We start from the raw sequence: 23,491 nt of genomic DNA, 5'->3' as shown, positions 1-23,491 counted from the left end.
TGTCATTTTTGTGGACTACCCAAAGATTGCCTACCAAGCTGAAGTGTAGACCAATAATCATCACCTTTGGAGACTATGGCAAGGGCACATCCACTCAGTTCTTAGCAAATTCTTTTTCTATTAACGTGAGAAAAACTTTCAGGGTGGGGCAGGGGCAGGCTTCAACTCTGCTCCCAACACTTTCTGAAGCATCACACATAGAGCTGTATTGTCCTGGTTGTAATTAGGCCCTAGTTTCATCTTCTAAATCCTCAATCCACATCCACAGAATGTGACTGTAGAACCTATTTCGTAGTTTTTTGAAATAAGAAATGAATTTAAAATTATACTGTATCATAGATATTAATCAATAAAATGAGTTGTAAAATTAGTCATAATAATTTCCCAGTTACAGGTCAAAATTACAGTGCATTTACCAAGTTTCTAATTTTCTTTCAAATTCAACTGTTTTTTATGAAGCATTACAGCTTCAAAGAACAAAGAAAATCTACATATACTTTAATACATTTGATTCTATATTACCTAAATTCAAAAGGGCAAACTCTGGGCGTGGAGTCATTGGTAGAGGGTGTGGTTCACATATGCAAGTGCTTAGGTAAAGTTAGAAAAAAGGGAGGGGAGTGGGGAGAAAGAGAAAAATCAAAAGCCAATTCTGGGTTATGGACACATCCTTATGTAGTGCATATTGAATACTTCATACATTTATACCAAGAAAGAGTCAGTGATAGTGTAAACCACAGCCTTCTTTATCCTAGGTAGTGAAGACATGCTTCAGACTCAAGCCTGCTGTGTTCATTATTCCCTCAATCTATCCTACTCTCTTCTCTGTGTATCATCTTTAAAATACAAGAGCATAAAATCAGCAAGCAAACGAGAACTGAAGAATGAGTACAGAAATGGGGATGAGCTACTCATACACAGCTGTTCAGTCATACTTAAAGCTCTTTGCCATGCAGGAAAGTTTGCTTGTGTTGCTTCTTTAATGAACCCATAGTTCATTTCATTCAAGATTAATGGTGAAAAGAGTTTTCCTGAGACACATTGCAGTCATAGACCATGCCTAGCTAGAAAGCACAAGACCAGAACTTTGGCCATCTCCTCCCTTAGCAAATGAACAAAAGAGGAGAAAATAAAAGATTTGAAGTCCAAACAAAGAGAAGAAAATAAAAGATTTGAAGTACAACTCTTGAGAACTCAGCATGCTCACAAAGAAAGCTCAATGTTTAAAAAGCATTTTTGTAATTGACTGAATGTCTAGGTGCTCAAATGTACAGTTCATTGTCAATCTAATTTACCACAGTCTCAAAACAACAGGAATAGGCAAAGCTTTGTTTTAAATAAACAAGCCCTGCTTTGTAAGAAGAGTAAACAACATTCAAAAATACTATTTTTTTCTCTTTCAGATGTTAGACGCTTCAAGGTAGGAAAAATGTGGATATAGTCAAAGAAAACATTAAATACTTAATTTTCTCTTTTGAAGTTCCACTACCTCATGTTGCTGTTAACAAAAGAAAATACAGAAAAAAAGAGTGAGCTGATTTTTGTTTGTTTGATTGTTTTTGTTTTTGTTTTTCGAGACAGGGTTTCCCTGTGCAGCTTTGCGCCTTTCCTGGAACTCACTTGGTAGCCCAGGCTGGCCTCGAACTCACAGAGATCTGCCTGCCTCTGCCTCCCAAGTGCTGGGATTAAAGGTGCGCCACCGCCGCCCGGCTAAGTGAGCTGAATTTTACATGATTATTAACAAGATTCCTATCTTCATGGAAATTGAAAAATTCTAAACCAGTATTGAAATGAGAATAGAGTCAAAATATTACAGGTCTTTAAAAAATAAAATCCTGTTTAAATATAACATTTGAGTATGTTTCATAATATATTAGTGCATAAATACACTGGCATATATATATATATATATTGTTAGAGTCAAACAGCCCAAGGTTTTAAACCGCAGTGATGGTGGCCTTTATTATCATGTGACTATGGACAGGTTAATTACTCAAAATTTAGTCTGTGCATCTATAAAAATGAGCAGCTAATTCTTTCAGTTATTAGATTAATTGTGTTTGTGTAATTTATCTAAAATAAAATAAATGATTTTCTATATAGTATTAAGCACTGAGAGAAATCCCAGGAAAAAAGGAGCCGTGTAAAATGATGGGCATAAATGTAGTCAAAATTATGAAATATAATTTTTGTTACTAAATTATGGACTTACACAATGTATTTAGGCACCTTAGCATTCATAAATATGTATATTTATGTATGCACATGTTTATATATATGTATATATATAACATGTTTTTATACAAATGTCATTGCTCATCTACATACAAACAACCATGAGCCCCTTATGAAACTGTAACACCTTTATAAAATAAATATTAGCAATAGTTTTCACAGAAAATACATGAACATGAAACTGGCATTGTGGAATGAAGTTTTTAATTTGTATTTATTATAAAAGATTAAAAGCTCTAATAATTATCAATAGTAAATTCTTCCTGTCAAAATGAAGTGATGGACCAAAAATAACAAAATCTATTAATTAGCAGATTTAAAGTGATAAAATTTGTTGTATGTCAATATATAAACTGTGCATATCAATATATAATGTTACAGTGATTTTATGATGCTCTCAGATAACAATATAAAATAAGTTATGTAAGCTATTCACAAATATATTTATAACAGATATAGAAATACCATGAGTATTTCTATATTAATAATTATGAGGAAGACATTTATGAGCCAGATTTGTGTATCTGAAATACTTAATAGGAGACTAAAATAATAGGATTTATATAAAAGTAGAAATAGTTCCACCTAAATTTTAAAAGAAAATAATGGCGGGAATACTGAGTTTTATTTATTTATTTGATTAATTGTTTATTTAATTAAAATGTCTTGTTACGGTTTGGATTTGAAATGTCTACAAAGGTTTACATGTTGAAGCCTCGGTCTCCAGGGTAAAGTAGTAACTGGGAGTGGAGCCTTTAAGAAGTGGTGTCTAGAGGGGGGAAGGTTGGTCACCAGCAGTGTGATCTGCTCAGCTGCCATGGGGTGAATAAGCCTCTTTTTTCTATGGGCTACTGGGCCACTACAGTCTCCAGGCACCAAGGCCCAATGACTATGGACTATCTCCTCTAAAACCATGAGCCAAGATAAAAGTCTCGTGCTTCATTCAGGGTTCTACCATAGCGATGCAATGCTGAGTCACATCACTGCCATGTAAAAACCTACAGATAAATATTTTTAAATATTTTTGATTAATAAATTTGAACAAATTGGGTGCTGAAAAATTACTCATCTTTAAGGTGCTTAACCATCCAGACCTTACATTTCAAAAATATTTTATTTTTAATTATGTGCATGCACATGGTATGTGTGTCTATGTGTAGGTATGCAAATGTGAATGCAAGTTCCAGAGGAAGCCAGAGACATTGGATCCTCTGGACTTGGAGTTACAGGCAATTGGGAGCTACCTGATATGTGCACTGGTGATTGAAATCAGGTCTTCTGACAAGAACAGCACACTTTGTTGTTGCAAAAGCTTTCATCATAGTTAGAGACTCGTCAATTGTTTCTCATTGCCTTTGATGGTGAAAATACCAAATTCACTTCTAATTTCACTGTAAACTAGTGTTTCTAAAAGAACGACATACTCTAACAATGTTTACTTCTGTGATTCCTGAGAGCTCTCAAACAAGTGAAGTTCTGCCTCACACTTACTAAATAAGGTTTTGGGCACAGACTCAGAAGACATGACTGCTAACACAGAAAAACTAGAGGGTCACAGTATGAATTAATCCTCAGCATTTCATTGTGCATTGCATGTTCACATTCCTGTCTCATCATCTGAGATGGTCTCTATCTTCCTCTCATTTTCAGCTTCTGCAATAAAGACGAATTTTATTTTGCAAAGAGAGGCTTAACTCTAATGTAAAATCTACCTCAATAACTATGATAAAACCTTACCAACAAGGGACATGTTTAGTCAGCACTTGATGAAAATTTTCCAAAAAGCTGTCCAATAACAGTCAAAAACTTCAGCCCTTGGTGGTTGCACATCTTGAGATCGTCAGGCCTGTGCTGAGCATCAGAAGTACTTGCAAAGGCTGGCTTCCCAAGCTCTGGTCTTCCTCCCCAGCTTACTCACATATCCCTTTCCTAAGATATACATTAATCCACCTTTAAAACTTCATTAATTTAATTGTTGCTGTTGTGTTAGAAGGAAATTTATATCACCTTCAATTGCCTGAGAATTACTTTTTAGCGAAGACCTCTTGGCAGGAAAATGGACACTAGGTGCCAACTTACAGAGCAAGGAAATGAGAGTTGGCAATAGAAATGCCTAGAGCATGTTAACAAAATTGCCAGCAAAAGCCAACAGGCAAAACACCTCTCCAGACTTCTCCATATAGATTGTGACAACCCATTTATCTCCTTGAGTAATATACAATATGATAGAGTAATATAATATAGTATATGTTTGGCAAATAAGATGCATGACTAGAAACATATGAAGTTTGGTTTTATATCTTTTAAATCTCATAAACATTGCTTTCTTCTTTAATGATCAGTTTCAGTGCATGTATACATCCAAAAACACAGTAATTTTAGAAAAACACAGAATGCCATAGCTGTGTAGATATGAGTCAAGCTAATACTGATGCATTAGTACAGTTCTCCATTCTGCATATTTTGTTTATCATTATTAATGAAGCATAAAATTACATTATGTGCTCTTTTATTTTTTAGTGAATCAATTGCCATAATTGTATACCTCTATTAAATAGATACAACAGATTGTTTTTCTAATAGCAGTCAATGAATAACAGGTCAGTGATCAATAAATATATTCATATGTTTGCACATCTACAAAATTATAGAAAGAATGCATACAAACACTAGTTTGCCTTGGTGATAATGATGTTATGTATTCTCATCACCATAATTGTAAAAATGTTTCTGTCCTATTAAATTAAAATGCACTCTATAATACCATAAAATAACTAAGAGCACTCTGCAAAATATGAATAAGAACAAGAATTAAAATGTAATGAACACAAATGAAAGCAATTTGAAAGAACTAACAAGGATGCAGATTTTTTTGGGTGTTTTTAAATAGTTTACCCACAATAGACTTCTGAACATAAATGAGAATGGCCATTAAATACAGAAAAAACATCATTCAGTAAGAATGCTTTTCCTTCTTTGCTTGAAGACAAAAGCATGCTATTCTTAACACAACAGATTCTCCATTTTTTGGTTTTCCTAATTTAGTAGTTGCCACTTGCATCTAATAAGTAGAAGCAAAAGGTGCTGCTGAACACGTTATGGTACACAGGACAACCCTCCAGAAGAGAGCTAGCTGATCCCCCATACCAGGAGTGCCAAAGTTCAGACGCTCTGAATGAATAAAAAACAAGAACCCATCCTTCCAAAAAGTGTTTCCTCTGATTTATATTCTTGTAGGGATTCTGTAACTGTGTAATGGATTAGGAGAAAAATAAAATATAGGATGCCTTTCTAAATTATGACATTGAAGAAAGATCCCTCCATCTGCCTTTTTTACAGTGTAAGCCCATAGTCAGATCTTTAATTCACCTCCCATTCAAGCAAAGCCTTGCTAAATACCCAGCAAGAGAAATTGTGATGGAATTGCATTCAGGTCACGTGGGAAAGATGGAAGAGTACAAAACAGAAAGAAACAGGGGTCTTAAAAATGAACAAAGAAAATGAAAGAGTATTGTCTTTTCATGCAGTGCCTACCCACAGCTTGAAATCATTAAAACAGTTTAAAGCTTTTGAAAATCAAGTCAGCAACACTGATGACAATTATTTATCATAAATTAGTAACCTTTATGGTCACCAGACTCACATCACTGAAGCACTAAAATACAATTAGACATGTCAATGACTGACATTTATTAACAATGAAAGAAGTTAACCCTATACAATCAGCTTCCTCAACTGCTTGAGATCTTAGATAAATCTTCCTTTAGTCACTTGACCATATTCAATACACACTGAATAAGGAACCTGAGTAGAGGAATGACTTGTTAGACTGAGGTGTTACAAACACAGGGAAAGGAGTAACAGTAACATCTCATAAATGACTGGTTCATTTAACCTATCCACTGTTTTCGTACACACACACATACACACACACACACACACACACACACACACACACACACACACACACACACCTCAGAAGAATTAAAACCAAACAGTGTCCTGGTGGAACGAAAATGACCAAAGAATTCGACTTTTCCATATTAAAAGACAATCGAAATGAGATGCTAATATTGAGAGATGTGAGCGTGATTATTTGCTGCCTGTGTGACCTTGAAAAAGTCACTCCTCATCTCTGCAATTCTGGTTTCTCTTTTCCTAAATAAGTTGATTGTAATGATCTGTTTTTCTGGGAGGTTGGATAATGAGATAATGAGAAATAACACAATGACCGCATAAGAACTCGGTAAACAGTGGATATAATTATTTTATCATATTAATGAGACGGTGATGACTATGGTGATTGCTGAACATTGCACAGGTGGTGGAGTAGGAGGAAGACAGCAGGGAGGAAGAGGAAAAAAGATGGAGAGAAGAAGGATGCAAACAAAGGTGAACAGCAGGAAGAGGAATGGGAATAGAAAAAGAAAACCCTGAGGGGAAAGAAGGGAAGGAAGTTGATGAGGAAAAGAAGAACAAATATGAAGAAGAGGAAAGTGGGGAGGAAGGAAGAAAGTGGGAATGGAGGTAGAGACAAAATGGGGGAGAAGAGCAGGAAAAGGAGGAGGAGGAAGGGGGTAATGTGCCAACATTGAGAAGAGCTTCTGCACATAATTTGTTTACAGTTAATCCAAACTGCGGCCACTGAGTATCCATTCATGCTTCATCCCCTTTTCAGTTAGCCTAGCGACCCCCATTACCTATTCCACAATAGTCGTCCTGCCTCCTCTTCTCATTAGGAAAATGTCTCCTGTGACACAGAGAGCATGAAAGTCTTCAGTCAAGCACGCTTTGGCTCTTCTACCTACTGCCTCCTGAAAGGTATTTCTTTCTAACATACATATGGCTCTTTTTTTTTTTCTTTTTAGCCATTTTCCTCTCCTCAAAAGTGCAGTTGGCCTCCAATCACTGAAATGCTTCTCGATGTGCTTTGTTAATATGTTCCTGTCACCATGACTGAGAGACAATTCTCACAACTTCTCTAAACTGATCTTGGTAACACCTGACCCAGTTGTCCGCTTGTTTTTCATTCAAACTCTCATGAGCATCAGCCTCCAGGTCATTCACTGATGGTTCTTGCACCAGTCACTTCTTGGCTGCATCTTAGCTGTTGATCAGTCTCTTTTCTGAGCTCTTTCAGTTTTCTGCCATGGAAACTGCAGTGCTCACAGACCTCCATTTTTACCTATCTTTCCCTGCTTTTTCCCTTCATAGTCATAAGTCCCAGTTACCTCCCATAGTGTTCCAGTCCATGGGCAACCATTCTTCTTTCTCTGCTGTATGCTTCCATTTCTCAGTCACCTACCAGTTATCCCTACTTGAATGCTACATGCACACAGAAAACTCAGCATTGCTCAAACTGAATACACCCACACTTCATTCTTCTAGCCTCCACTGCCTTTACGTTCTCCATAGGAATAAACGACAGACAAAATCTTGGGATCCATCTAAACCCTATCATTTCTTATCTGTAAGTGAATGGGTTTTATATCTCCTCCATTACAGAGTCATATTACTCACCAAGGATTCCTAGCCTTTGTAGTTAGTTTTCATATCTTCTTTAGACCTTTCTCCACTTCTACTCGCTTCCTTCACTTTACACCCATCTTCTAGAGGTTTGAGTCAGACTATGCTATTCTGTTAAGATTTTTCCATGGGCTCTCACTCTCTTTGGAAAAAATAACAAGCTCTTGCATGAGACAGACAGACAGACAGACAGACAGACAGACACACACACACACACACACACACACACACACATGCATGCACATTCTCTGCATAATCTGATCACTGCCTATGACTACATCACCAACGCTTCACCATGGTCCCCAGAATCACACCAGCCTTTTAAAGCTCCCAGAAAACCCCTGACACCATATCTTTCTCCTTTGCCATGTTCTCTCCTATGCTAGCTTTACTTTCTGCTTGGAGCAACTATCCACAGATCTCTAACCTCCATTTGGACCTCTATGTAGCTCATCATTATTCTATATTTCTACAATGCTCTGTCCTCCTTCAAAACACTTACCACTTGACATTGGGGTTCACTCGACATTGTTGTTTTAAATGGTGCATGTCATCAAATCAAGCACTGGGATTCTATGCTTTATTTCCCCACATATATACATTATGGGTGGTAGTCAATGATAACAAATTTCTGCTTTGAAAATGGATTCTTCATTCAATGCTGGAAATGTCCCATGCTGGCCGAGACAATATTATTTGTTTCGATGTAATTCATCAACAAGATAGAAGTGGACAGGTGAACTACAGAGCCAATAAGCCAACTTGACATGCCAAATACTAAACGAGCATTGAAATTAAGAAGTGACAACAGACTGATGGTGGACAAAGAACACTAGGCACCTGCTTGGCTGTTCCACAAAGGTCTGAAAGAAAAGATAAGCCTCAGGGAAGCAAATGTAGGAACCTGAGGCAGAATGGACGAGTAATGCACCCTCAAATATAAAGTTATATGAGGTCAGGAGAGTGGTGATCTTCTTTGTTGCTCTGTCCATCAGGCCTTACACATATCTTGCTTATAGTAACTGCTAAATTACTATTTCTTGAATGAAATTTTAAGCTGTGCAGCTGGCGATACAAGAAACATCTGTATATTTTTAAAGCATTACTTCTCTTCATTTGCCATTCCATAAAAAGGTAATTTTGTGAATGTGTTTACTAGAACTCTTTCCTGAAAAGTGAAATATTGCTTCAGTTGGTTGGCAAATGTGCCATTTCAAAATGAAGAATCTGCCTCAAATGAAGAAAAAAGCTATTTTGGTCCATAATTCTCAGAGCCAAATTTGAATCGTAAAATGCACTTTTCATCAAAGAATCTTAACAAAAAGATTCCTGCCAATTTAACCAAGACATCTAAAAATATTTCATTCCAGAGCCAAGCTTCCTGCTTAACAGCATTCTGACTGAGATCATGTTTTCCAAAGATCTTCCACTGGGTAATGGTCACCCAAGTCAAGAGCCTGCCACACAGTCACCACCCTCCTAGGAACTCAAAATTACACACTGTTTAGAAATTTTCGACTTCCTTAATGTTTTTTCTACATTTCTCTAAAGTTTTTCTGAAACCTGAATGTATTCAACAGTTACCATAACAAACAAGTGTAACTAGAGACACATGTAACCTGGAGATGGAAATCAATTAAACGTGTCCTTCTTATTTCAACCATGAAGAAACAGCAACCTAATGAGGCGCAGACCATTGCACAGGAACCCAGGCCAGCAGGAGGAGTGGGTATCGGGGACCTTGAGTGCTTGCCTGGTTTTCACTCATCATTAAGTTAAGTGCAGCCAATGCCACTTTCCTAATTCTGGTAGTTATCTGGGATGGTAGAACAGAGCTCTCCTTTGACACTTAAGGAAATTAAGACCTTTTTGACTGTGAATAAACTCAGGGTGACTAAGAAATGGAGCCGGCATCTAACACCTTTGATCAAGATACCATTGTCATCTGTAAAACAAGACAAAAACAAAACAAAAACAAAACAAAAAAATCACTTCAACACAGACTTTTATTCTTTCAGTTCAAATGAGTGAATGGTCTAGGGACTCTCATTCTTCAAAGGCAGATGCACCATACTAAAAGTTACAGCTACCAGGTACTGGTTCACAAGCCATATTGAGGAAGAAATGTGTGTGTTAATCAACGTTGAGATTGCACTTAAATAAATAACCAACCATTCTTTAGATACTAAATATAACTAAAACATCCTAACCCTTATAGGCCTTTATACAATATGCATTAACATCTTATATTGAGCTACCAATGGGGGTCTAACTCATCTGTTGCTTCCTAGAGAATAACCATATTTAGAAACAAGGTAATAGCAACATATGTTACAAAAATATTTTTAGTTTTAGGTCAACAAGACTGATAGCTTGAAGTAAATATAAGCTTTTTCAACAGCTCAAAGTGTGGCTGGACAAATCCATGAGTGTCAGCATTAAGCTAAGAAAGGAATCTGGCTTGGAATTTTTCACACTTGCTTCAAATCATTAATGCTACAATGTTGTCCCATTTACAAGCTGACATTTATTTTTGCACTTTCGACATCCCATGACTTCTCTGCAACAGTAAATAGCTCAAAGTGATGACACCCTGCCTCAGCTGGATCTATATTTTGACTAGCAGGTCTTGGCATTGTGTCCACTTCTGATACCTCTCCAAAATGGTGCATGCAGGGGGAAAATATCAATGAAATTCATGAAGAAAAAAAAGTTTACCATTATACCCCATGTAAGGTCATAGTGCACCTAAGTTCTTATCTAACCTATTGTCATAACCTGGTGTCATTTAGTGAGCATTGCCTCATCTCATAGATGCCTTTTCTTATATTTCTACAAAATATCCTTTTGTGATGTTTTAACGGAGTTGGTAAAATAGTATTTTATTATAGAAGAGGGGCATAAATCAAAAAGAAGATAGATGAGATATTAGCCTGATGCAATCACACTTAGAAAACACAAAACCTTACTTGATTTCTATATAACTTTCAAGTTAGCAGTTAGCAGTTCAATCTAGAGTCAAGTACCTAGGATCATGGAGGTACCCAGATTAGGACATTTTATATTTTTATTTTGATATACTTCTCAAATCCCACAAAAGTCAATATTTGCATATCTGAGAAAATAAATTTCTTAAGAAAGACATTCTCTATGCATGCAAAGGAAATCACCTGTGTGTTTCCTAGTCATCCAATATTGTATTTTTTCTGTGTTCATGTACCATACAATAAAACAACTATTACAATGTGATTTTTCTTATTAAACCACTGCTGAATTAATTGATTAACCTCCTTGAGTTTCTGTAAAATGGTCAGAATCTTATGACACCTTTAGATCATTTCTGCCCAGCATTTGTGATTGCTATATGAGTTGCCTCTTTGAATTCTGGGAGTGTAGGAACTTCTGTCAAGTTGAGATGAGACCTAGGTTAATATTTCAAACCTCTTGAGTTAATTAGTATGTCCTAAATTTCATGTCCCAATGGCTGGCATAGAAGTGTTTGTATAAAAGATTACACATTTCATCTCCTTCTTTAATTATTCGTCCACTTTGCAGACAGGAGGATAGGAGGGCGTCATAGAACAATCTGAACTGTGCTGTGTGCTATCAGATCAGAAAGGAATACTGGAATATTACATTAAGGTTCAGCATATATAGACAGACTTTCTGAGAGAGAGAGAGAGAGAGAGAGAGAGAGAGAGAGAGAGAGAGAGAGAGAGAGAGAGAGAGAGAGAGAGAGAGAGAGATTCACTGGAGAAATGCCCCTGACTTAAGTGGGGGAATCTGGGACACTTGTCCTTGTCATGCATGTCCGTAGTGCTCCAACATGGACAGCAGGGGGCGCTCCTGCATGAAGCAAACCCCCCCAAAAGTGCTTCCCTGTTGGAGAACACAGGTTCTTCCCACACTCCTCTTTCTTAGTGCTTGTTCTTTATCCAAAGAGGTACTGAGTGTGGCTCTCTGTAAATTGTAGGAGCATGGTACACATGATGAATAACACTGCTGATTCAATAAGAGAGTGCACTTGCTATTAAGCTTACCTTTTGGAAATATAGTGGCCAGCTTTTATTTTATCTCATTGGGATAGCAAGAAGGGGTTAAAGGAGATGGAGAGCAATGGGGGGTGGGGATGCTGAATGTCATTAAGTATAAAGAGGCTTTTTCCCAAAGCAACAAGTGGGCATCAATGTCCCAAGATCAATTACTTAGTCTCTTTGTTACAGTTTAGTTTATAAGACAGAGTCCCTGATACATTTTCTGTCACATTCAAATCTCCCTTTTCCCATGACTTATCTCCAAACCCAGAATTGTCCCTTGACAAACTGAGGCTTCCAAGAAGCTGTCAGAACCATAGAGTCTGCAGCGGGCCTCCAGCATACTGCTGCCTTTTACAAGTGAATGTGTGCTGTATTGTACTCTATTGGTGAAATTATTTTGGCCACTCCACGTAATTAAAAGGATATTTATTTAATGGCATAACTCACAAATTAAGTGATAGGTAGGTCGCTACCCACTACAGTACTCACTCTGTATTGAGACACAGTGTTGGATCCAAATTGGAAAAAAAAAAGTGCTAAGAACCAGAATGAGTTGTTCTATAAGAACATATACCATGAATTCCAGGGCAAAATAATACCATGCTCTTGTCCCCATACTATACATATATTCAAGCATACCACACCCCCAGTGACTACACTGCCCCATCCCCAAATGAAGGATTGCAGAGGCATAGCTATGAACATTAATACTCACCATATTGACTTCAGAGACCATATCAATGCTGGCAATATCAATGTTCATTCCTACAGCCACAGGGGGACCTGCAAACCAAGATGGACAGTCACATGACTTCTCAGAACTTAGTCATTCAAGACAAGAGTTGTCACTAGGAACCCTACCGAAACCCCCTCTCTAAAGTTAATCCTCATGTTCGTCACTTTCCTACTCCTTGGCACAAAGAATGAGGGAACACTCTTCTAGGAATATGTACACGTGTTGATGGGACCGTCATTCCAGCTGTGTCTACACATGTCGATGCCTCAGCATGGGAATTCATACAACTCACAGCAGCAGAAGAATGTTGTAGCCCTAGGAATGTGTGCATTGAAAACCCCTCCTTCTCATTTTTACCCACACACTTCTGTGTGTAGGTTTTAACTCTCTGAGTCCCATTAAGAGTCTGAAGCAAAATTAAATTTTCACACTAGCTTATCTGGGGCTGCAGAGCAAGATATCCTCTCCCTCTGCTATCTCTATTCTCCATGCCCCAGACCCCATTCTCTCTTATGCCATTAGAGGACTGGAGAGTACCCAGACATGAGCCACTTTAAACCATGGCCAGAACTCTTCCAAAGTAGGTGGGCACAGGGAGTTCAGGCCATCTCTCAGCCAACTACCCGCACATCCTGTCCTCAAAAATACTCATATTACAAGACAGCCCTGGACACACCGTTAAGTAAACTTAAAGGGCTTGTATCTCAGGAAAGCTCAGACTGGCAACAAAGATTTATCATGGTGAAGGAGATGGAAAGCAGTTACCAAGTCTGATTACACGCTAAGGGGGTCATTTTTAAAAGACCTCTCAAGTGCTGGACAGTGACAAACTGGCTGAAGTTTAGGTCGTTTCTCAGCATGGTAAAATAGGGGAACATTCCATACACCACATGCACCCACAACTAAGGAGAGGGAAGAGAGCGCACACAAAGCCCCAAAGACAGCTTCAGCTGGAGCTGGGCTGTTTCTTATTTGCAAGGCAATCCCATTACCTCCAAAATCTGGTCTCAGACGAATGTCATAGCCTTTCAACAGTCTGTCCACCGTCTCTTTAACCAGCGACATATTACTAGGGTCATTGACACTAAAGAAAAAAAATGACAATAAACAGGAATGAATAAAGAAGCCAGCACACACGGCATCTTCAACAGCCGTGCTCACAGAGAGGTATGCAGACAGAGCCCTGACAAGTGAGAAAGGAAAAAGCCACTTACCTCTGAGCACAGACAGCTGCGATGATTAAGGGAAACGACCAAATCCCAAAGTAGCCCCTTTTCCGGACTCTGCACATCCCTTTAGTTTTTGATGGGATTGAGGGATTCACTGAAGAGAGGAGATCCAACTTAGTCTGCCCAGTGCAGTAATTCTAATGTGGAGCGCATGCGCACGGCGTACCAAAACATCAAAGGGGCAGCGGCGGCTGCCGGGGACCGAGATTTCCTTGTTAAAAAAAAAAAATTAAAGGGGAAAAGGGAAGAAAAGCATATATGTATGTAATATGTACATGTTTGAATAATATTAAACTGTCACCCCAGAAGTGCATCCAAAGTAGAATCTTTGTTGTTGTTGTTTTTTTTTTCTTTAAGACAAAAGCAACCAGAGCGTCTGGTAAGTTTCTTTTGTTGCAGAAGGTAGTTTTGTACCTTACGGGTGGTGGGATTTGGAGATGTGTATTTGCGTGTGTGTGTGTGTGTGTGTGTGTGTGTGTGTGTGTGTGTGTCCTTAAATATGAAAAACAAAGATTAGGAGGTATGGGGTGTAAGGAGCTGGGGAGATGGGTGCCTGAAGTCCCACTCCTGGTCTGAGCAGGTTGAAAGGGACGAGGAGTTGAACTTTATTTCCTTAATACCAGTCCCCTGCCTGGGACAAGTGGAGGTGGTGGGGGTGGGGTGGGAGCACTAAGAGTGGGGAGGGGAGCAGCGGGAACCAGAGTCCGAGGAGGAGACGAGAAACCAATGGGAGGAGTGCTGAGCAAATGTTGGATTTTGAGCGGGGGGGGGGGGGTGGGAGTGGATTGAGAATATGAAAGAATCAGAAAGAGGGTGAGAAGCAAGAGGAAGGATACAGGAATTCAAAGACGCTAGTCTTTCCTGGGAGTCAAGGGACAAGCTTTTTCTTCACTACTCACGAGCGATTTCTCTCTCTCCTCCTGCTCACCCTTTGCCCCCTGTTCCCTAAGAAGAAAACCTCGGGGTCCTGGTTTCTGACGTTGTGATGTTCCTGACCCGCTAGCCTGGCTATTTATAGCAGGAGGGGGGAGGGGGCGAGGGGAGCAGTCAGGCAAAGGCTTCACCGGCTTTGGGTCTGACTCTGCACTCTGAGTGGGCAGGGTGAGGTTTGACTGAGGGGCAAGGGAGGTGGGGGTGTGAGGGACAGAGGGTGACTGGCGCTCCAGCGCAGGTGCGGGGCCAAGAGGCACCAAGTGCGAGGGCGGGTGGAGGGGTGGGATGCGCTCCTCCAGTCCCCCACGCCTCGCGGACGCACACGCAAGGCACACACACACACACACACACACACACACACACACACACACACACACACACACACAAGATCGTGGTCCCAGCCACCCGCCACTCCTTACCTCACCCGCCCGAGCTCGCCGCCCACTACTGTGGCCCAACAGAGCTGCACCCCTGCCGCTCCGTTCCGGCCAGCTGAAACTGCACCTCTGCGTCCAAGCCCAGTGCTTCACAGAAAGCAGGCACGAGACCGCCTGAGCCACCAAGTCACCTCTCCCCACGCCACCACTTCCCTTCTTCCCTTTCTTAGCCCCCTTTCCTTCTGCCCCAGGCACATCACCACCGACACCAGACTGAGACTCAGTTCACGGAAAAAATCATTTCCTCTGCTCAGGGCGCGGGAGCGGGGAGGAGGGGTAGGGTGGTGGAAGAGGTTGCAGAGAACATCGAGACTGGGGTGCCCCGGAATCATGTTCCCTGGCTTATTTTGGAGAGGGGGAGGGAACAGGGCAGGTACTCCCAACTACCCGAAACACTCCCTGGTAATGAATAGGTGCAAAGGCGGAGCTCAACCCTGGGTCCTGGACCCCTGTATCTATTACTGAGCTTTGTTATCATTTACCCAGAGCGCCTACTATGCACAGAAAGCCATGCTTACTGCAATATTAGCTCAAAGTTGACACCTTAATGTCCCCATTTTACGGGTTTAGAAATTGGCACATAGAATCTGAAGAACATGTCCAAGGTCATTCAGGTGAAGGGTGAAAGCAAATTGCGCTTTTATCGCAGTGTTTCTAACCCTTAGACTAGACAGCCTCAACTCTTAAATCCAGGACCTCACGCTCTGTTAGCTCCTTGCTGCCACGCGGGGGACCTCCAAGCGCCCGCGGCGCCCGTCAGAGAGAAAAGCACACAGATCACACCCGGCTGGTGGTCCAGCAGGTCTCCGCTGAGAGCAGGAACCCACGTCTCATAGGCTCCACAGCTGGTATTGCATTGCAGATTCCCAGCTGAAGCCCTACTGTGGCCAGGTCCAGCCTCCCTCCTGACCCACATACTACATGCCTCCCCCACCCCCCACCGCCCCGGGACAATGAGAGTCATCCTGGTGCAGTTCAGAGAGGTGACTCCAAGGGAACCCTGGAGGAGGGATGGTTGTCAGCAGGAATCTGATAGCTTCCCTAGGATGGAGGACAAAACCAGAGGGAAAGAGCTGTTTGCTTTCATAGTCCCAGGAAGTTTCTAGGTTACAGACAGGTAAGGAAGAGCGCCATAAACACAGTACAGATGTACTGCATGGCGAACTGCTAGGCTGGGAGACATACAGGAGCCCATACAAAGAAAACACACACACACACACACACACACACACACACACACACACACACACACACACACACACGGGTTGGGGCCAGAGAAGGATTGCTGATTTCTCTTCCTTATCTTTGCTCTTACAGGAAAACTTATTACTCAAGCTAAATTTAATGAAGATAGAGAAATATGTTTCAGTAACCAAAAGATTCGCAAAGTAGTTAGCAGACAATGTAACCTAATGATGAAGTCCTAGAAAGCTTCCTTCTTTCTTAAAAACAAATCTCAAAACCCAGCCTTCCTACTGTTAGTTACTCTTTTTGTCCATCTATCACCTTCAGGAAGGTTCTCTTCGGTTTGAGTTGAAAGAAAGAAGTTCAAAAAAAAACAAAATAAATCCCAAGCTACCCTCACATCCACCCAAAATAATAGCAGTGACCCAGTGAGTGACTAGACAAGCATATATTGAAGATCTGTTATGGATAGATCTTCCCAAACAGTTAGAAACAACTTTGCAAGACATTAATGTCTCTAAACTGTGGTCTCCTTCATTAATCTAAATAAATATTAACACTAGTTTCTCCACTGGATTACTGATGAATGATGCAATTGTTTGAGTAGCATTTGTCATGTGATTAACACATATTAGCAAACTTTAATGAATAGACAAGAAAGCAAACACTGTTGAGTGGCACTCATCTTTAAAGATGGAAAGAACAGAAATTGGATGCAATTATTATCAATTTGCCTGAAGAGAATAAAGGAGCAGCCATTTGAAGAAAATCAAAAGAGTATTGTAAAAGATGAGAAAATAAAATGTCAAAAGATGAAAGGAATCTTGTTTGTCCTCTTTGTGGTAGCTGTCATTTATATCTCTTATCAATAACTACAGGGAATAATAATAATACATTTATTGTTATAAGGTATAAGATGGGCATACCTAGAACAGATCTTACTATAGTCCCAAGACTCTGAAAGATTTGCTGGTATACCTACTTAGGAAAATATGAAACAGGAAAAGAAAATCACATGCAATCTGAAGGTTGATTGAGTCATGGATAGTGTGATCCAGCATCCAAAATGTAAAATCACTGGGCAAAATGTCAGCACTCATAATTGGTTTCATAGTCATCTTTGAGTATCTGCCATATAAACAGGAAGTGACAACAAAGCATCAACTCCCTGTCACTATTCTTTTGCATAGTATTCATTCACTATCATAGACACATGTTATTTGACAAGCATTGACAATGAAGTTTTGAAAACAGATATGGTTCTCACCCTCTTGGAGTTTATATTCTAGTAGGGCAAACGGCTATCATAGAGCTAATGGCAGATTGAATATGTGACAAGGGAAATAGTCTACATTATTTGGGGAGATTACTCAGTCTGAGGGTGTAGGTAAAGCTTGTAACTGAGTCAGTGATTCATTGCATGAAATTGGAAAGGTAAGCTAACCTTGGGCTGAAATGAAACTGAAAGTGTTAGTTAGCTTCCACAGCACCTGAAAGTGCTATGCAGTCTATGTATGCTATGGGGGATAAGGCAATTCAACAGCTGTGAATCCTGTGCACTACAGTGCCCAGTTATCAGGCAAGAGGTGCTCACGGGTGCAATGGGTGCACAATTGTTACAGAGTAACCAAAAGCCTTTGAATCGGATTTGAGGCCCACTCCACAGGAGGGAATGCATGCCTGGTACTCTAAACTTGGTTAAAGCCCTATTTCTTGGGGGTATAATTGACCTTGGGGGTCCTCATCACCATTGTTAGTCTATATTGATATAGAAGTTTAAATGTTTGTGTCTAGACCCATAGACGAATGCACCACTCTTTCCCTAAATTAAAGAAGCTTTCTCGTTGCAATGAATGATAATGAATTCAGAGTCAGGGCTGCTCAAGATTGCTAGACTAAATGAAGGAGGAGTGTTCAGCTCTTAACAGGACATTTATACTACAACTTTTTTGTTTGTTTGTTTGTTTTTCGATACAGGGTTTCTCTGTGTAGCTTTGTGCCTTTCCTGGAACTCGCTTTGAAGACCAGGCTGGCCTCGAACTCACAGAGATCTGCCTGCCTCTGCCTCCCGAGTGCTGGAATTAAAGACGTGCACCACCACCGCCTGGCTTATACTGCAACTTTTAACATGTAAAGAAGAGGTAACTAAAGCGATATAAAAGCCAGAGGATAGGGAGCTAGCAAAAAAACGCTATCTTCAGGTTGTGACACAGCCATTGTAATCATGCTCTCACAGCAGCCTCAGCTGCACTGAGCTGGAACAAGACTGGACATGTCATTAGATAATCCTGAACCTAATAGAGGCTTATGGGACTCTACACTACTCTGCTGAACTATTGACAACTGAGAGATTCTGGAGCAGGTAAAGTCATCACCTTCAGTGAGTACCAAACAGTGAACCTACCAGGCTTAGTGGATAAGACCAAACCTGTAGCCACATAGATGATCCTAGCTAAAAATCAGTGGGTCACAAAATGAAACAGAAAGACATATGGTATGAATGAGGGGAGGGGACCTGAAAAGGGGAGGACTATGATAGAAGTGGAAGAAAGTTAAGAAGGGGGAGTAGGAGTAAATAGAATGTAGGATATAAGAATGAAATAATCGAAGAGCAAATTTAATTAATAATAACAAAGATGAGTTATCCTGATACAGAGAAGAAGAAAGAACAGTAGGACTAGAGGATGAGAGCGAGAGTAGCCACTGAAGGGACAATGAGGATGTTTGGAAGCAGAAGTGTGGCTGATGAATCTTAATCACACTGAAGAATGACAGGTATGGCTGTAAGGGAATCTGTCTGAAGCTAGGGGAGAATGCAGATGAGAGATGATGTTGCTCTGAATTACAATAGTGGTGATAAAAACAAATAGATGTCACTACCATCCTGGAAGCAAACTTACAGGTGGGATCTGGAGAATGGGGGGTTAAGAAAGATTTTGGGGTGACTCCTATATGCCCAGTATGAGCTACTTGGTAGTAGTGAAAGGCAAGAAATACTGGTTATGATACACTCAGTTTGGCCATGTTCAGTACACGTTGCAAGCAGAAATACCCCCGATAGTTGGCTCTCTGCATCCTAATGCTTAGAATTGAGGGGTTGAGGACTAGGCTGAGTCCAGAGCACCATCCACCTCTTGACACTGTGGACTTTCCTTTTATCCTCTTTTTTTTTTAATTTTAGGAAGTGTAATCATAACCATATTTTATCAATTTCACTTTCATCTTCCTGAACCAGAATAAGGCATTTTTAAATGTATTTTTTCCCTTTTGTTTTGTTGGTATTCTATTCTAGAACCAACTAATACCCTTCCAAGACACAGAAGACAACATGTTTGCAAAAGATCATTGACACATGAGCCTAATCCATGAAGAATGACCAGAGCAGGAAATCTGGATGTTCTAGAAGTCACTCTTTTTGGCATGTTACTGGGGAAGCATCCTGATTATTTGGGAGGAAAGACTCACAGTAGTGAGTTACTTGTTTCGCTGAACCATTGAAACATTTGAATTTATGTTTTTTTTAAATGAATAATGACTCTCAGCTTTGAATATTGATCAGTCTTTTTAAATAGTGTCCGGAAAATAAACAATGTTCAAGAGTAATGAGACAGCCCCGAATAATATGTAGACTTAAAGTATAGTGTGTAATATGTATACATATGCATTTATAAAACACACACATATATTATATTAGTTCAGGGCATGCTACAGCACAAACTTGGATCTATTTGTAAAGTGTTGAAAGGTATATGGCTGCCTGGACAACTGTGATGTGAGAATAAGAACTGATAATAATAATAATAGTAGTAGTAGTAGTAGTAGTAATAATAATAATAATACACACACTCACACAAAAGTCTTTTCAGGTCTGGAAAGATGACACTGTGGAAGTATGAAGATCTGAGTTCAAACTCCCAGTTCCCACATAGAACTGGATCCAGTCATATGTATCTGTTCTCCCTGTGCTTCTCTGAGGAAATTTGAGGTGGAGATGGGAGAAGCCAATGGGCTAGAGAGCCTGGCATATGCGGCAGCAAAACAACCCAGAGGTCGGCCCTCAAACTGGGTGAAAGGTCAACACCAAAGCCTCAGATGTCTCTGACTTCCTCATGTATGCCCTAGCACATGTACATGCCTGAATTAAATAAAATACAATAATGTGTTTACTCATGCACACATGTACACAAAGACACGATACACACATTGAAACATCACCCCATATGTCCCACACATAAATGCATTTGTATTTATTTTTTTGTGCTAATAGGTGTGACTAAATGAGTTTATAAGATATGGTTCACCTTTGTGTTGGTTATATAATCACCTCTGATTTATTTTTCTGACTAACCTTGCCTTCTCAGGACCTGAAAAAAAAATTCTCCTGAAATGCCATGTATTCTATATTAAGCTTATGTCTGAAAACAGTGTTTTTTCTCTAAAGAAAAATAAGTGTGAATTCCATGTTTACTGTGTTCTCTATCTCCTTCAACAGATGACATTAACACTGAACTTTGGTTGTGGCAAAATATTTGGACACAGTAAGCTATAAATCACTTAAAATGTTTAACTAGAAACATATTAGTAAAAAATAATAAAATAGGTCATTGTATCAAACATTTCAAATGCTTTATGTAAGGTAATATATTCATTGCTAACAATATGCCTATATGAGGCAATTCCCCTTTATCACACTATGAGAAAACAAAATACTAGTATCTTTAAGGTCACAGTTTGTGAGACAATATTCAAGGGCTAAGGCCCTTCCTGATAAATAAAATTCTTGTATTCTGAAGCTCTCAGCTTCTCTCATTGACTAAGTTGATATAACTGAAACAAAATCTCAGCTCAAACAAAGGTGCTCTGCATTTTGTGAATCAAATGACCCCTAGGCACTGTGGAGGCTTGAGTTATTGAACATCATTTGAAGTAGGACATCTTTCAGAGCCACTTCGGATTAATCGATCTTCAAGAATACAGAAAGCAAAGTGCACCTCAAAGTTGGAAATGAAATTAGCGATGCTTCAAATGGAGGCAAATTGTTCAATGAGGAAATTACCTAGAGTCTGACACCGCAGGGATGCTAATTATATTCACATAAGTCTCAGCAGTAATAAAACACTACATCCCCAGTGCTAGAGATGGATGGAAAGGAAAGGAAGCTTTTTTTTGTTTTTGTTTTTGTTTTTGCAACTGTTTTTCAAAACCTGAATGGGGGGAATAAACAGAAACTCCTTATCAATATATACATGCAAACTGATGGATAGGCAGACATGTGGCATCATGGAAGAACTATGGAGTAATTTCTCACATTCTATTTTAGGTCTCTAATCAATAAGGTATGTCCAAAAATGGATGATCTGGTGTATAATGTGGATTTTTCTGGAACATTGGTCACTGTCTTCTGGCTTTTCTAGTGTTCCTTTTTCACCACATGTATCCACTTGGCCATGATAGCTAATGACCCTGGAGTTTATAAGCCTTTGGAGAGTCTACGAAAATGTTAGAATTCTAAAAAATTTGTATATTTTTCAGAAATTAAAAGCTAATAGCACACTGTCAGACCTAAGCTCAGTGGTACATATTTACAGTCAAGCAATCAGGAGATTGATACAGGAGATTGCAAGTTCCAAACCACTCTGGACTAAATAGCAAGATGCTGTCTCAAACAATCTCATTCAAGCAAAACAAACCAAAGCAAATAAAAAGAAATCCATGATGCTGGGTATTGTGGGGCACATCTTTAATTCCAACACTTGGGAGACAGAGACAGGGTCTCTGAGTTGGAATCCAGCCTTGTCTACATAATAGTTTCAGGCTAGCCAGGGCTACATAGTGAAAACCTGTCCCAAAACAATCCACGTTGTGCTGGAACTAGTGACTGCTTAGTTAAATCTTTTAACATCTAATACTATGTCTTCAATTATACAGTTTTAATTAATATTGAAAATATATGTTCAATATACTTTATCATATGTCAAGGGACCTACAAAAATTAGATGTTAAAGATTTTATGCTTACAATGGCTTTCAAACTCCATGGAAGTGTTGGGAAAGTAGCTTAGTATTAAGTGCTTAATGAACACATACAAGACAATTGGTTTGAAACCCAGCCCTGGAAAACAAAAAGCTGGAAGGATTTCTATCTTCAGACAGACTTCATCTCTTCATACTTTCGTATGTCTACAGCTGACTGTGTTTTTATATCCACTCATGTATCAAGTGCCTTACCAAAGTAGCTCCTTGGCTAAACATATTGTGGTTTTCCTCTCATTTTGTTAGTCACCAAGATCAGTGAATTGTCTTATCATGTATCAGGTGTTCATAACAGTTTTAACTGCAGTTATGATTCATCAGGAGTACATTCCAAGTTCTTGCTCACTCTGCTTGCTTTTTCTATAAGGACCACCAACAATTTGTTAATCATATAATTTTCCAAGCATATGTAGGTTGCTACTCAGTGCTGTTGGGGTTACAAGTGATGAAAAGCTAAATCTAAATATCTAGAGTAAAGTAATATTAAGTACAATTTAAAAAGTCAGGGTGCATGCAAGACCTTGATTATTATTTTTTTTTTCAATTCCGTTTTGTGACTGTTGTCTTTATTCACAGCCAGGGTCTTGTCTAACAATGATCACCAGCTGTTCATGGTCAACAGAGCTGAGAAGATTAACAGCTTTTCAATTCCAAAAGTTGGGATACTAAGTATACAGGGATGTGTGCACATGGGTGTACAAAGTGCACACACATATGAGTGCCTGTAGAGAGTGAAGGTCGATTTTGTTATCTTTTCTACTTACTGTCCACTTTATAATTATAAAATTGTATAATTATAATTATTATTTCTTTGAGTCAGGACTTTTGACTTCACCCAGAGATTAGCAATTCAGATGCCCTGGCTGTTTGGTGAACATTTGGAGTCTTACACTCATTGCCCTCTGGTTATTATGGAAATGCAACCCCACATCTTACTTGGGTGGTTGAAATCCAAACTCAGGTCATTAGGTTTGGCAGTATTCATTTTACCTCCTGCACCATCATCCCAGATCCTAAATAAAATTTCCAATGCATGAATTCTATAACAAACATTTTTGTTGTCTAATCATTTATATGAAATATACCACATGGAACAATGGACTTTTCTCTAACAATAAAAATATTCCCTCATGTCATGCAT

At 39.4% G+C, this 23,491-nt stretch overlaps 1 protein-coding gene across 3 annotated transcripts in view; it reads right to left on the bottom strand.

Annotated features, from left to right (window-relative positions):
* Positions 1–15,454, bottom strand: part of Gabrb2 (gamma-aminobutyric acid type A receptor subunit beta2) — a 219,372-nt gene extending 203,918 nt beyond the window's left edge. The window contains exons 1-4 of one of the 3 annotated variants that reach the window (XM_028864279.2): positions 15,116–15,454; positions 13,749–13,974; positions 13,527–13,618; positions 12,514–12,581 (exon numbers count right to left, since the gene is read on the bottom strand). In XM_028864279.2, the coding sequence (XP_028720112.1) occupies positions 12,514–12,581; positions 13,527–13,618; positions 13,749–13,825 (237 nt within the window). In that variant the 5' untranslated portion in view covers positions 13,826–13,974; positions 15,116–15,454. Of the gene's footprint in view, positions 1–12,513; positions 12,582–13,526; positions 13,619–13,748; positions 13,975–14,662; positions 14,836–15,115 lie in introns of those variants that run through there. The other 2 variants (XM_028864281.2, XM_028864280.1) reach the window with 2 other exon arrangements.
* Positions 15,455–23,491: the final 8,037 nt, after the last annotated feature.

The sequence above is a fragment of the Peromyscus leucopus genome, chromosome 8b (assembly GCF_004664715.2).
Source record: "Peromyscus leucopus breed LL Stock chromosome 8b, UCI_PerLeu_2.1, whole genome shotgun sequence".
NCBI classification, from domain to species: domain Eukaryota; kingdom Metazoa; phylum Chordata; class Mammalia; order Rodentia; family Cricetidae; genus Peromyscus; species Peromyscus leucopus.
This window is presented reverse-complemented; position numbering and strand designations above follow the sequence as displayed.